General features: G+C 41.1%; 1 protein-coding gene across 1 annotated transcript; it reads left to right on the forward strand.

The window, feature by feature from the left end:
* LOC124856830 (protogenin B-like) lies at nucleotides 1-14,507 on the forward strand. The gene is made up of 19 exons (XM_047347718.1): nucleotides 1-131; nucleotides 615-914; nucleotides 4,223-4,367; nucleotides 4,460-4,593; nucleotides 4,688-4,984; nucleotides 5,168-5,327; nucleotides 5,437-5,684; nucleotides 6,188-6,352; nucleotides 6,434-6,739; nucleotides 7,419-7,604; nucleotides 9,190-9,285; nucleotides 9,386-9,572; nucleotides 9,699-9,826; nucleotides 9,961-10,131; nucleotides 11,250-11,432; nucleotides 11,611-11,734; nucleotides 11,833-11,971; nucleotides 12,069-12,176; nucleotides 12,257-14,507. The coding sequence occupies exons 1-19, from the start codon at nucleotides 65-67 to the stop codon at nucleotides 12,644-12,646; spliced, it is 3,534 nt and encodes a 1,177-aa protein (XP_047203674.1). The 5' UTR covers nucleotides 1-64; the 3' UTR covers nucleotides 12,647-14,507.
* The last annotated feature ends 99 nt before the right edge of the window (nucleotides 14,508-14,606 follow it).

The raw sequence follows: 14,606 nt of genomic DNA on the forward strand, positions 1-14,606 counted from the left end.
CCGGACCACAGGCTGGGGACCAGCGGCTCTCTGAGGGGCGAAAATGACCCAAATATCTGGATAAATGACGAAGTTCAAGATGAAGTCCGGCCAGCGGTGGCTTCTTTTTGTTTTGTTTCTACCTTTATCGGGTAAGTACCGTTTTTATGATGCCATTAACGCTGTTTTTAGCTAATTGTGCCGACCTTGTTTGAAGCATGTTAATTGGTAATAAGCGTTTCCTTTATTCAGGGAACCACAAATCACATTTGTCGAAACATGGCGAATTATTTTGACTGAAATAAATAAGGAAGCTTTAAAAATAGGTTGTTTCACCAACATTTTAACTATACTGGGAAGCTCGCTTTCAGCTTATTTAATATGTAATATTTCTGAGAATTTGGCAAATATTATTATTATAAAATGTAATATGTATTTGAATAAATATGTGAAATAAGTTATTTTAGAACGTTATGAAAATATGAATAATTATTTCTCTTCTGAAAGTGCTAAATGGTAATTATACTTTAAAAAGAGCTAGTTTGATCAACTACATCTTTCTGAATGGTCTTACTTGTGATACCTTTATTTTCCTTGTTAGGTTTTTGCTAATGTTCCCCTTCTCTTCCCCTTAGGTGTTTTATGCTTTAGTGAGCTGTCCTTCATCACAGAGCCCAGTGATGTTTCATTACTACCAAAGGATCCTGCTGTGTTGAACTGTCAGGCTCATGGGCAGCCTCCGGTCTCCATCAAGTGGCTCAAAAATGGAGTTAAGTTGGTAGAAAGCGAACACTTAAGGTTTCTGCCTAATGGCTCCTTGTACATACCAAAGATAAAGCATACCAAGGAAGATTCAGATGAAGGATTCTACCAATGCCTCTCCCAAAACAAATATGGAGCTATTCTAAGCCAAAGATCACGTCTGACTATCGCAAGTGAGTATGGAAAGTAAAAAAAAAATAACACTTTTGGAACATTGATTATGGTTGTTTATACTTTTCTTTGCATGTTTAAGCATCAGGGTTAAAGTTCTGGATTATAAAGGCTTCGATGTTGTTAGGTCAGTTAGGAGCATTTAAGAGATTGTTAAATAGAAGGGTAGTCCATCCAAATGGTCATAAATGCTCTATAAATAGGCAGCCCACGGCTTGCGTACTCTCACTCTTTTTTGAGGAAGAGCACTACTTATCCCTTACTTGAAAGTAATATATAAACACCAGTTAGAATTATGAAACTGTCTTAATCTTTGATCTTAAATCTGTGTGGGATTGTTGCAGACTATGGTTCTGTGTAACTGCAGAATGGCCTGTTACACAGAGGAGTATCTGAATGGCCATTTGCCTTTCAGCTTTTATTTGAAGTGCCCCTGACTGGTCCACAAGAAAAGACTAGGTTTGAGGGGGTTTGTTTGTCCACATATCAGTGGACAAGACAGCTGCGCCTATTCAATGGGCCTGGTCTACCGTGCACACTTTTCAAGGGTGTGCAGGAAAGGATATCCCATGGCTGGTGTCATGGAGACTAGATCGGCCCCTTCAGCGAACTGATTTTGACTCTTGGTACTTTTTAGGAAAATATCGTAATACACTACATTCTAAAAATTGTTCCAATTAATTATTCAAATAGGTGCATACTATATATATATATATATATATTTATTTATTTTATTTTTTTTGTGTGTAAGACAAAATCTGCGGGTATATATAGTTCTTGTTATTTTTTACAAGTTCTACATAGCAGTGGAAAACTCAGTTTTCTATATATTAACCACATAAATAAATCCAAATTCAACTTTGAGCTGGTATCCAGTCGCATTCAGTGAAAGGGTTAAATGTTGTCGGTCAGCTGTAGGGGGAGAGTGGAGGATGGTACTCCTCTGTACTCCCCTTCTGTCCAGAGGTCCCAGGGGTCGGGGGTCAGTGCTGGAAAGGCTTTGTGATGTCACAGGCGTGCTGTGGCTGGGGAGCCCCCTTCTGTTGTTCCCTCTGCCCTTCAGTCCCTTTCACCGTACCAGGCCCACTGTTGCCCTGTCAAGGATGGTGATTTTGTTAAAGGAAGGACAGATTGTCGTGGGAACGAAGGGACCTGGCTCTCCTCAGTGAGAAGTGTAGGCTGCTTAAAAACAGTTTTTGCATCCAGGAAGTGTCATCCTCAGGGTGGTTTTGAGGTGCATTCCAAATTTATGATGTTAGATCAGCATGATATCTTAAAAAATTTACAGAAACAGTAGCTAAATGCATTGCATGCATGATCTAGCACTACTTTATCATTAGATGTAAGATGTTATGTCCATGTAGAAGAATATTAACAACGCAGAAACCTCAAGTCAGGACCAATTTCTGGGCCAGTCATGAACTGTTTTCCAACTGGCTCCAGTTTGGGGTAAAATTGAGCGGACAGGGGGTTGAGGTGAACTTTGACCTTTTTGACTGAGCCATTGTAGTGCTTAACCTAGACATTGATTTGTTCTCTTCAACAGAAGTGACCAAATTAGCAGTTAGGACACACCCACTGCCTGCATGGCTAGTACCAGTTGGTCGGCAACATATCATTTGTAACTTTCTACTACATACTGGGCACTTCACAATGGTTACCAATCATCCGGGTTAGGATTAGGAAATATCAATGACTATCTGTTTAGTCTTGGACTCCTGCTCTCGAAGGTTAAATAGGAACAAATGTTACATATGTAGATGAAATATTGTCAAATCCATCAATACAAGATCCAAATCTTAGGTTTTAGTTTCACTCATGAGAAGGATCAACAGTTCGTTTGTCTACTATTGAGAACATAACTTCCTAAATTAAAGCATTGCTCTGTAATTTCACTCTCTGAAAGCTTGGGGTTTAAATGTGGAGTTTCAGTGGGAAAACAAGATTGATTTTCTATAACACGATATTGACTTCCTCTCTATGAGTGAAGGGGGAGGGGAGGGACTTATCACCTTAATGAATGAAGGTCATTGATCATATTGTTTGGAGATGGCCCACTAAAATGTATATTGGGGGGTTGCTTGTTTCTAGTGACTGCTGGAGCCTCTTTTGGATGTGCATGAAGAAAATATGACTAAGTTGTAGTAGCTGTAGTTTTATTTTTTTTATCTAAGTATTCCATCTTAAAAGTGTTAAGGTTGCGTTATTGTCACTTGTTACCAAAAATAAAACACAAAAGTACATTTTTTATCTTCCCAGGACTTAACATCCCATAATTTCATGCGGAAATCACAGTAGGAATTGAAAATTATCAAATAATTTGTTGTTTTATTGAAGAACAAAAACAGTTTGCAAAGTCCAAAAACTGACAGTATGATTGTTTGGGGTTCTTGCTTTTAGTATTTGAACTAATTTCTCAATGTTTTTTGGAAGACATCATCATAAAAGCCTATGTTTTGTTTGAAAATATGTTTGAATGCAATTAATGTGTAATATGTAGCAATGCTGAGAGTAAGTGTTGTAGTCAAATACCTTTTTCATACAGTTTTAGTTTTGGAGCTGCATTTGTATTGTATGAAATGGTGGATTTATAGCAGAAAACGGAGTCATTTTTAAGTAGTTTGTAAATACAGTTCTTTCCTTTTCATTTAACTTTTCTAAATATCCAACTAAAAAACACAAACTATATTTATCAAACTTTAAGTCCATGTTGCCCAGCCTCAAGTTAGAGTGTTTAACGCTTCAAGAAACTGTTAAAAATAGATAAGCTGGATCTCAGACTCTGCTGTGATCAGGTAGGATCTGAAATATTAACGTTCATGGCTGTAAAGTAAGAAAAAGGCTGAACAAGAAATATTTGTTGGTACTGATGCCAGGAGGAAACCTCTTTGTAAAGAGCGTTCCCTGCCAATCTATCTATGTAACCTGAAAATATGGTTGAAAGATGAAAGTATCCACATTAAACAAGCCAATATTGCTTAACATTTTCTATCTGTGGTTGCTTGCAATGCTTTTTAAGCACAGTGCATTGATTAGTGTTTATCTATAATGATGCATCAGTCACTGTTCATTCCTCAATTGATCTATTGACCGGCCAGTTAGTCACAATGGAGAAACAACTCCTCATCTCCACAAAAAGCAGGTGGTGTTCTAAATAGATCAATTTATTTCATATGATCAGTTAACGTCCATCAAATCCAAGCCATTACTTGAATAAACACATTATTACACCGTTTCATAAATTCTGGTAAATGTGGGATTATTTATTTTCATTGTCGGCGACCAACACTTCTGTTCATTGTTTTCACAGGTATCACAGAGTTTGAGTCGCATCCCGTGTCCATGGTGGTCTCTGAAGGTTCTGTGGCACGATTCTCCTGTGCTGTCACTTCCAGTCCTCCGGCCACCATCACCTGGGAGTATAACCAAAGCACGCTGCCACTGCAGACAGACAGGTTCATGCACACCACTCACATTTATTTTACTGTAAAAGGTCCTAAATATGCCCGCTTGTTTGACCCTCATTTTACTGTTTTCATCTTCCCAGAATAACAGTTTTGCTGAATGGAGTTCTTCAAATTCACAATGTTCAACTGGAAGATGCCGGACAGTATCGATGTGTTGCAGCTAACATTGGCAGCCGTTCAAAGAGTAGAGAGGCCACACTGACAGTGAGCAAAGGTACAGTAATTGTATTAACAGAACCTTCAGGAAGGAGCATTTTGTCCTCTCAGAACACATAAGTTAATGTCAGCATTTCTACATCTTAATGAAGATGGAGGCCCTAAACCACGTCAGAGGCCCCGGATCATCGCTGGACCTCAGAATGTAACGGTGTCCCTTCACCATACTGTGGTACTGGAGTGTGTGGCCACAGGCAATCCCTCACCTATCATCTCTTGGAGCCGAGCTGACAGTAAACCCATTGATGTTTACAATGCCAAAGTGCTGGGTAATGGGAATTTGGTTATTACGGACGTTAACTCCAAGCACAGTGGAGTCTACCTCTGCAGGGCCACCACGCCTGGAACACGCAACCACACAACTGCAGCCGCCAACCTCACAGTTCTAGGTATCATGATCTCTTTGGTTTTTATGGTGCATCTCTCCTTAATCCTCAATTCATGTCTGTTTGTGGTACTGCATATGCCATGATACAATGGACATTCCAATACCTACTTCTAGTGAAGTTTTCTAGGTTAAATGGTGAGAGTTAGACTGTTTTCATTAGTTTTTTGATCTATTTCTGTTCCAGTGCCGCCGACTATTGTTGAGAGGCCTGAGAGTCAGACCCGTCCACGAGCAGGCACTGCCCGCTTTATGTGCCGTGCAGAGGGAGTGCCCCCACCCCGCATCCGCTGGCTAAAGAATGGAGGAGAGGTTCACCTAAATGGGAGAATAAAGATGTACAACGGGTATGTTATATCGAGACTCGTGGTCAGATGCCTTAATCTTATGAAAGCCAATTAAATAAGATAAATTCCTTCGTTGCTGATTTTTCTTTTTTTTTTTTGTGATTTACAGTAAACTGGTGATCACCCAGATTATCCCAGAGGACGATGCCATCTATCAGTGCATGGCAGAGAATGAGCAGGGTTCTGTGCTGTCCTTGGCTCGCCTTATTGTTGTCATGTCTGAGGACAGGCCCAGTGCACCGAGGAACGTCCATGCTGAAACTATTTCAAGCTCTGCCATTCTACTGGCGTGGGACAGACCCCTGTACAATGCAGACAAAGTGATAGCCTACTCCATCCACTACATGAAGGCTGAAGGTGAGACTGAGGTGGAGAAGTCACTCCTGGACAGGGAGGGATGACAGTGTGAAAGGTTGCAAGATCACGGTCAGCTGTAGTGAGCTTGACCACTCTTATGTGTTTTGGTGGAGGACCATCTGTTCTTGCTGCACAGAGCAAAGGTCACAGAGGACTCAGAATGGCAACTTCACTTAAATAACAACAGGCTTAGTCAACCCATTGTCCACGCCCCAGCTCATTCTGATCTCTCTTAAAGGGACAGGGTTGTATATGAAACATCTCATAGTCTTGCTAACCATGAATGTAGGAAGACATTTCACATACAACTCTATATTTATTGTACAGCAACTCTAAAAAAGTCAAGAATGCAAATTGTTTGCATTCTTGGAGTTGTTTTTGTGTTCTGAAAGCAGTTCTTGCCGTATGCTTGAGGATCTCCAGTGGAAATATTGTCTTTGTTTTTCAGCTATAAGTTATAATTTCAACCTATTTGTACATGCTGTACAATTTTTGTCTTTCAGGTCTTAACAACGAAGAATATCAGGTTGTTATTGGCAACGACACAACAAGTTACATCATCGATGACCTTGAACCAGCTCGAAACTACAGCTTTTATATCGTGGCTTACATGCCGATGGGAGCCAGTCGTATGTCCGACCAAGTCAGTCAGCACACCCTGGAAGACGGTAAGCAAATTCTGCACTTTTAACAATGCCAGTGATGATTAAATCTGATGCATTATAAGCTGATGTGCATAATTGTTGCAGTACCTCTGCGTACTCCGGAGCTCACCCTGACCAGCCACAGCTCAACTGACATCCAGGTGACCTGGCAGCCTCTGCCAGCTAAGATCAGCCGCGGCCGGGTGTTGGCCTACAGACTCTCCTATCGCACGGCTATAGACGACACTGTCATTAACGTGGAGCTATCACAAAACAGCACCGAACATCTCCTGGAGGGCCTGCAGCCTGATACTATTTACCTGCTCCGTATTGCCGCAGCCACACGTGTGGGTTGGTGTGAGCCCTCAGCGTGGACCTCGCACCGTACACCGAAGATCTTCAGCAACAAAGGTAAACCTGCCAAAACATGAAACTAAATATTGTCGTGGTTTTAGAAAAGTAGAAAAGGGGTATGATCACTTTCTATAGCTTCATAGAATAGTTTTGCCTTTCCTCATATATGACAATATATTCAAAATGTAATTCTTGAACTCAAAGGGAGATATTTTATGCAAAGCTTGCTTTATTTTTACTTTTGTGACATTTCTGCCTCACTGGTCTTGAACTAACGAGAGGTTCACCAGAATGCCTGCCTGGTGTTTGGCATATTATTAGAGTTTGCTCTTGTAGCATTGTCCCATACTCTTTGTGTTAGATCCCCACAAACCTTTGGCCCTCGCTGTCAGGGATGCGAGAGTGACCTCTGTCACGGATCATAATAAGAGGGCCTTAGGCCTCAATGTGTGGGAAAGAATGGCCCATTTTAGTGGCCTGCTGGGATGGGGGAGGTTTTTGTCCTCCTAAGTAAAAGTTTATCCTGAAAAACATAATACCACAAAAAGGATATAATTATGATTTTTCATAGTGTTGACTCATGGTTTTACAAATTATGATGTACATTTCTATGTTTGCCACACTAGATTTCTTAAATTCAACCGTAATTTTGTTCCCTTCCAGACTTGTTATTTTCTTTGTTGCTTAGTTAAACTCTACCACTGATCTCATATTTGCTCTGTCTGTCCCCTCTTAGTGCCTTCAGCCCCTGTTTTGCAGCTTGAGGCACTTAACTGCACCTCCGTCAGGGCCCGTTGGCAGCCCTCCCTGAATTCTGTGGCTGCTTTGGGTTTCCGGCTGTGCTACCACGAGGAAGGCCAACCAGAGCAGCCAAGCATCCTGCTGCAGGCTCAGACTTACTCCTACACCTTTGGTGGCCTTGGTGAGTAGCGGTATAGGTCGTATTTGACTACTTTTTGTGGATCTCTCAATTTGACAGAGAGTGACCGATGTGTTTTCACTCAGATGGATCTTTTTTGCATGACCTAACTTGATTCACTGGGCAGTTGGATGCTGCATTTGCATTTCTAGCCTCTGTCCTGATCAATATGTACTGACCTCTCTTGACTAACCGGTAGTTTTCCCCCAGTCTGGCCTTATTGTTGTGTGAAATCAGGTTTGCAGGGTTAGAGGTCAGTAACCAGATGTCCCTCCCACCACTGATTCCCATCCCAAGGCTTGCTTAATTATGCATAGCCATTGTGTTCTGTCCTGGGCCAGATCTGCTCTGTTAGGACATGTGCCACCACCTCCCTTTAGCCGGACTCTTGTGCACACAAACAAAGAACCCTGGGATGGGCCAGAGCTGGACCGAGCCACTGACCTTTAGCCATGAGACAGCAGTCTTGGATTTAGCTCCCTGCCCCCCTGGTCATCTGTGCTGTCAATGTAAATAACCAGCAGCTACTCCATATGCAGTATCAACCAGAACCATGCTGACACATAAAAGGCAGTTTGTTTTCTTTATATCAGGGTGTAGGTTCTGCTCAGTTCTTAGCAAATCCATAGATTCTCACTGATTGTGTTTTTTTTTATTACCATACAACTTTAAATAAGAGAAAGTCTTAGAGGATTTTTCTGTCAGTAATCACCAACCTAATTGTGTTTTGTTTCATATTTAATAAATCTACTTACATAGTTCCTATGAACAGTTGTGCCAAGTTTACGGCTATAATACAAGGCCAGTGGCAGGGGGGAAATAATTGGAAAGAAGGAAACAAAAGGGGCCCACCTCCTATTCCACAACCCAGATTCCTTCTGTTCTGTGTTGGCCTGGCTCGGTGACCCCAGTAAAACCCCCCTAAAGTCCCATGGGCCTAGGCTCCCAGCAGCTGAACACTGCCCATGGCCCAGCCCCCAAAACAGGCCTGGACACACTGCTGTCATTGGTCAATACCTTAAGGCTGACCTTTCACACTAGAGGCATAAAACAAACTGAATGCTCTTTAAAGCATCCAGATTTAAGGCCTGGGGTGATGGTAGTTTTTCAAGTTGAAACACATTTTCTAGGCCCTGCCTGTTTATCATTGTTATGTATACCCCCTCTACCATTGTGGATCTCATATCTTTTATGTTGGTAGGTGTTTATCTATTGCTATTCCTCTAAAGCTCTATACTTTATAAACGTGCATTATGGTGGTAACACACTGTGACCATTCTCGGTAGAGCTTTCAGCTCTCTGATATTTCTCATGCTCTTCTCAAAGAACTGCACATGACAAATAAGAGTTTGAGGTAACAAAAGAGACCATGTATTGTCCAAACATGTCCACCTAATGACCTGCTGAATTGCGTAGCCTCTGTCTTTTTTAACCTGCCCTGCTCCGTTTGTTAATAATTTGTCTCGTTGTCTGTGATGGGCTTTCACATTTTCGCACAAAAGCTCCATTGTGGTTCTCTTGGCAACGTTGGGCATTTTCATAGACAGACTTAGCTATTATTTATTTTGTTTGTTTGTTTGTATTCCAGATCCAAGGAGAAAATATCACGTTAAGATTCTGGCTATCAGCAAAGCTGGAGATGGTTATCAGACAGACCAAACAATTAGCACTCCAGGATGTGTGTGTGAGTATATCCGTTTAGTTTACTTATAATCAGATAACAACTGGCTTTAAATCTTCTGCTCATCTCTTTTAAAAATGCGGTTTCTGTTTGAATCGTTCAGCGGCCAGAGACCAGCTGGGTGCAGCTCCTCCCTCTCCGCATCAAGTCACCATCTTGACCAGCAATTCATCTGCAGTGTCCCTGCGTTGGAGTCGCCCTGCATTTTCCCCTGGAAACGCTGTTAGCTATACAGTTCGCTGCACACCCGTGGGCATGCATAACGTCTCCTCTATACGCTACATACACACGTAAGCCTCTCAGAAAGCTGGTGCTGCTTCTTCTTCTTCTTGCTGAAGAAATACATCTCATATTTCCCTAAAATGGCATTAATAATGTGTTAAAAGATGATCGCCTGCCAAATGTTTTCTTCACAGTACCAAGCAGAGTGTTTTGGTTCAGGATCTGATTCCTAACACTCAGTATGAGTTTGTGGTGCGTCTCCATGTGGATCAGATGTCAAGTTCCTGGAGTTCTGTTGTTTACCGTCAGACGCTGCCAGCAGGTGATTAAAATGTAGCATCACATCAGCATGATCATGTTGCCTCATCTGTCTTGTAGTGCTTCCTTTTGTGTTTTAGTTTGTATGAAATGTGTCACTTTTGACGCTTATAAAGACCATTATTGCTCTTTGTACAGCGCCTAACCACCCGCCTGCAGGGGTGCGGGTCACTCTGATTGAGGATGACACGGCTCTGGTGTCCTGGAGGGAGCCCACTGAGCCTAATTTGGTGGTTACACACTACACCATTCTGTATGCTACCCAGCAAGCTTGGATGGCGGGACGCTGGCAAAGAATACAGAGAGAGGGTGAGTTGGCCTTTTTATGTGGTTATATGCTAAATCTGGGCAAAACAACACCTTAATCATGTTCTTCAAATTAAAATTACAAAATGTTGTAAAGAAATGGAAGTATTTTGAAAATGAATGTTAAAAAACCTGCACAATTATTGTCAGTCCTTGAAAAGTATAAATACCTAAACTCATTTAATGTTTTACTGGAGTAGCATAATCTCACACTCAAAAATTTAGATATGAGCGCATTACATTCAGCAGGGAAAACAATCCCATGTAAAAAAACGATTATTTTGAACAAACCACTGTTGGCACAATTATTGGTTTCCCTAACAATGCTTTTAATGAAACTGAATGTATTAACTTCTTTAGTTTGATCAGAGTTTCTCCGAACATCCGATTAGTAATCCATGACTTTCTGTTTCCCTGAGGTATAGATATTGACATAGAGGAGCAATCCCCTTGGCTGCTGGCCTCTAGGCTGGGCAAGGATGCATATTTATCATGCTCCCACGCACAGTGAGCAGGATTATAAAGGGATTTTTTAAAAATCCACAAAGTTCACAGTGAAAGAACTGTCACAAAGAGGGGTATCTTTGGGCCACCAAGCTTCCATAACAGGCATTAGGCACAATGTGTGTACATCCTGACTGGTTGTCAGAGAGACGTCCAAGTTAAAAAGCCTTGTCTCCCCTTTCATTACGAACATAAACATGTAGAGTGGACAACATCCCTTGGACTTTAATGGGAACTATGGGTTTTGTTCAGATGAGGGTAACACTGAGCTTTTCAGCAACAAAAACTAGAGGTGGGTCTCTCGTAACACAACTGATGAGTTTGTTGAAATCCACTTTATACTGGGGCATTTTAAGTAAAGGTTCTGGTGGATTCTAGCAGTAAACTGAAATTAGGTCGTCCAAAACAAATACCCAAAAGAACAGACACAGCAGACACACAAACCTTTTTGTTAAAAGGTGGTTGTCAATGCTCTCTTTTGCTTTATTTTTGTGTCGTTTATCATCATTGATGTTCTGGATAAAATTGGGCTGATCATTTCTACACGTCAGTCACAGTTGATATGAAAGAGGTATTGAGTTTACTGTTATCACATTTATGATCTCATCTTCTTACAGGAACTCATACCATGGCCTTATTAGAGAAGCTGGAGCCAGGCAATGTCTACCTGGTGAAGATTTGTGCCTCCAACAAAGTAGGTGATGGACCTTTCTCCAACATTGTGGAGCTGGCGCCGACGCGTGGACACGTCCACCGCAGCAAGAATCCCAGGCACTCCGACAGCTTTCCAGACACAGCAGGTCAGCATCGTGAAGCAATAGAGCACGGCAGGACACGCTTATTTACAATTCGCTCCTGCGACACAGCTGTTGTATTCCTTTTTCTCATTCGGATAATTTCTCAGCAGAGTTTGAATTGACTCCCAGACTTGTTCTAGCTCCTGATGTTCCACCTGAAACACTGTGTTTTACCTTCCAGTGTTCTCCGATGGCCTCTACCACATTGACCAGAGGTCTATGACGGGCATAATGGTCGGTGTGAGCATTGCCTTAACCTGTATTGCCATGTGTGCCCTAATCCTGATCAGCAAGGGCAGACCAAGGTACTGGTTAAGTTTATTTGAAATCGTTAACGATAAACATGCATTTATGTTAGGAAACATCATTTATGCATGTCTGTTTATCATTGCACAATTTTTAGAAAATCAGCTAGTCCCAAAGTGATTGCTGTGAGAGCTTCTCAAGGTCCACATCCTGGGATGTCACTTCCCAGTAATTACCACTTGGAGAATGTTGAGGCCCTTTTACCTATGATCAGCAATCAACTCATAGATCCTAAGGTAAAGAAAACAGAACAAAGTGAATAAACTTCTAAGCACTTCTCACTGCTGATAGTCAAGCTTAAAAACTGTTTCCACTTGGGGTTTTTTTTTTCAGGTTGGGTCTGATATCGTCATAAATAGTTGCGGTTCAGTTAGCGGCAATATTCAAAGCAAGAAATGGCTGATTTTCAAGAAAGAGATGAGCATTCCACCTGCAAATGATGTAAGTGCAGTTATATCATTCAGCCTTTCTTTCAACAGGTTTCTTTCTAATGTATCTTACATTTGACTTTCTTTCATTAGGTTGAGACAAGAGCCTGTTTGTACGAGACTGGCAAAACCGTCCTGAGGTACGATGAGCACCTAGGCTCAGGTCCTCTGCCCGCTTCGTCTCGGGAGATCATCTACGGACCGCTTCACTCGGAGAGCTCTCACAGCAGTGAAGGCAGCCAGGAAACGGGAGACTCCGGACACTACTCCAACGAGGAAAGCAATGAAGAAATGAGCAACTCGTCAACCTGCCAAAGTTCAAGAACCACACGTTTGGAGTCAGAAAATGTCACTGCTGGTCCAAATCTTAAGCAGGCTGTTAAATTGGAAGCAGAGGGAATGCCGTTCCATCACTCAGCTCCTGAAGCTTCCTGGTCTACCGGCACTTCTGGTGACTCCCATCCCCAAGCAGCCTGCTCCTGACACCTCCAGGGCTGTTTCCAGACTCCATCGGCTAAAGCTACACCACTTCTACCTCATTCACTTCCTGAGAAGAGACCCTTGAGTATTTTGTGATGGAGAGGGGAAATCAGGAACTAGCTGCTGAAACGGAAGAAACGTGCATTCGCTTTGGACGTACCTCAGGATTTTGTATGAATGTCGTTAAAACATTTTTTTCCTTTTTTACACAACTTTCTACCTGTTTGTGTGTTTGGTATTGTATGTCCTAACCAAAGCTCACCCATGATGAATGTTTGAAAAGAAAGTCAGAATTGGCTGTGTGATATTTATTAGAGATGCACCGATCAGAATCTTGTTGGCTGTTTCTGGTTTTTGTGAAACTTCGATCTACCGGCAACAGACCTAAGCTACGGTGCATTCATTGATCGGAAAAAGATTTGATTTTTTGATTTTGCAACCAGCCTGTCGATGCCCCAATACTGGTCACCAGCAGATTTCATGGTGCATCTCTAATATTTAATTGTCTACTAGAACAGATGATATACTAGAGTCCTTTTTGAAAAACGATCTGCCTTAGTGTGCTGTTTCTATATACATTGCTACCTCCTCTTGCCTCGTGTTCTGCAGTATTGCCTCAGACTCAGGAGACAAAGTGAAAAAGCTTCGTTTCCACGTCCACCTTTTCTCTGATCATTACGTTCAGCTTCTGCCTACATGGTTTGAAAGTCATTTTGTTTCTCGTCGCTTGTCTTTGTCGTAAAGATGAAAAGTGCATTACATTTTGTCAAACTATTTTTAGCTTTATCAAACAGTATTGTTTGGCATTTTCAGTGCACTGAACTCAAAGCTTTAACATGGCCTTAATATAGAAAGGGCTTTACGTGCTAGAGATGGTTAGATCCAAAGACAGAAAGAAAAAACTGCACCCAAAGAGTTACATTAGAAACTATAAGGCAACCAAAAATATAATAGATGTCCTTTCAGGATGCGTTTGCCAAAATTATTGTTCTTACCAGAGATGTAAATGTTCCTTTGAATGATGCTGGCTTCTCTGTGTAATTGTTAATAGTGCTTTATTCTGGTGAAAGCTTTAGCACAAGCCTTGTGCTCCGTTTGCCTTCTAGATCATTCCTAAATGCAGAGGTGATGCCGATGCTATTATCCAAAGAGTTGTTCTGCTTCCTCAGATGGGTACAGCTTGTTTTCTACTGTTGATCCTTTGTCTGGCCTGGTTTAAAGTATACACACATGACCAGAGATCCAGTGTGTCTTGCCAGTGATGAATGACTGTAATTATTCTGAACTGAGAGAATCATGCGTCTCCATTCATTAACTTCGCTGTAATTTGGATTTCCTGTCCAGGATACTGACTATCATAATAGAAACCCTCTGTGTGAAGAACAACATAATCAAAATTTTATATCTTTGTAATACAAATAATCCTCACCAAAGGATCTTAAAGTCTTTATTAATTTTGTGATTTTCTTTGGTTTTTATTTCCATTTGTATTCAAAGATGATGTGATTTCTGCTGAGTTTGGTTTCTAGAAAGGCCTTTTCTGTCCACACAGTTATTTTTTCAAGCTCGAAAGGTTTTCTGGTGTCTTTTTAACCACCTTGAATTTTAACCTGAATGATTATTAGGTTCCTTTGGGAAAATTCAGATTTAGATTCTATTTCTTTAGCACAATGTTGTGAACCCAAAAAATGTATTGTGACACTTTTCCAAAATGTCTTCTTTCAGTTTTATCTAAGTCAGTGTGATGACTGCTATAAAACTGCTAAAACTGAAAGGTAATGAAACCAATAGGTTTTGAATTTAGACATAGAATGTAGATTTAACTGTTATTTAAGTTTTCTGATGTGTTTTTTTTTTTTTTTTTGAGTACCAGAATACATCTTCTAAACCAAAGTGAGCAACAAAATATATTATTTTATGGTGTTGAACTGTTGCAACAAGCTTTTTTGATACTCAAAACTGA

The sequence above is a fragment of the Girardinichthys multiradiatus genome, chromosome 2 (genome assembly GCF_021462225.1).
Source record: "Girardinichthys multiradiatus isolate DD_20200921_A chromosome 2, DD_fGirMul_XY1, whole genome shotgun sequence".
NCBI lineage: Eukaryota > Metazoa > Chordata > Actinopteri > Cyprinodontiformes > Goodeidae > Girardinichthys > Girardinichthys multiradiatus.